The 1,197-nt window shown below is 39.3% G+C and overlaps 1 protein-coding gene across 1 annotated transcript; it reads left to right on the top strand.

The window, feature by feature from the left end:
* Window positions 1–436: 436 nt before the first annotated feature.
* On the top strand, window positions 437–850 carry SARC_16710 (hypothetical protein; the record flags this gene model as incomplete). The annotated part of the gene is made up of 1 exon (XM_014289189.1): window positions 437–850. A coding segment is annotated over one exon (414 nt), but the record flags the coding sequence as incomplete, so codon positions are not given.
* Window positions 851–1,197: the final 347 nt, after the last annotated feature.

Genomic DNA, 1,197 nt, shown 5'->3' on the forward strand with positions numbered 1-1,197 from the left:
TTTTTTTATTTTGTTTCTATTTTTCTATTCGTTCTATTTGTTTATTTGTTCATTTGTTCATTTGTTCTTAACCCTTTTGATGACTATATGAATGTAAGCCTTGGTTTGTACATTCATGTGTTCATGGATATATAGTCTGTCCAGTGCTTTCTGTGCCACTGTGAGTCTGTGCCGTATAATGTATATCGTTTACTGTCTACATATATGAATATATGGCATGTTTGGCAAAGTGCTTTTATAGTATCAAGCACATTGTGCGAATACAGAGCTTTTCGGCTCCTAAGCCTAGTTGCTTGGTTTAGCATTTAGATCAGTTGAAATAAATTACTACTGAACTCGCCAATATACGAGCGTAATTTCAACTCCTGTGTAACTTTTATTGTCCTAAAACCCTAGAAACTGTTCAATTGGTCCATATAACTCTAAACCCTGTTCAATGGCCTTTTACTTCCGTACACAGCGCGAAACCAAAACAGCCGATGGCAAGCGCCGGTTGGCACCAACACCAATGATCATAGAAACACAGAAGACCTACCTACCAACCGCTCCGGACAACATAGCCTTTGGGAGCACTACCAGCGCAAGTACAAGCACACACACCCACACCTACACACCCACAAACACACACACACATACAGAGCCACACAAACGAACACCCGCACCAGCACCCGCCCACACACAGACTGTGGGGAGTGAGGGTGGTAATCCTGCTACTACAGACGTCAACACTGGGGCAATTACACAGAAAACAGAGGACAAACAAGGGTCTACTACAGACAAGCGCACGACTATTGCTGCACAGGACCTACAGCCCAACAAGCGCATGCGCACAGATAGCACGGGCGAAGAGGTGGGCCATGTGTATCGGTGCTTGTATGTGCCATTTGACAGAAAAATCACGTATGTATTTGTGATATATATATATACATATATGTATATATTTGTATATATATATATATGTATATATATGTATATAATTGGATATATATATATATATGTATGTGTGTGTGGGTGGGTGTGTATGTGTGGGTGGGTGGGTGTGTGTATATAATATGTCGGTAAGTATTTATGTATATATGTATGTATATAAGGATGTATGTATGTGTGTTTGTATGCATGAATGTATGTATGTAAGTATGTATGTATGTATGTATGTTTGTATGTATGTTGTATGTACATGTATATGTGTATGTTATA

This window comes from Sphaeroforma arctica, assembly GCF_001186125.1.
Source record: "Sphaeroforma arctica JP610 unplaced genomic scaffold supercont1.8689, whole genome shotgun sequence".
In the NCBI taxonomy this organism is placed as follows: Eukaryota; class Ichthyosporea; order Ichthyophonida; genus Sphaeroforma; species Sphaeroforma arctica.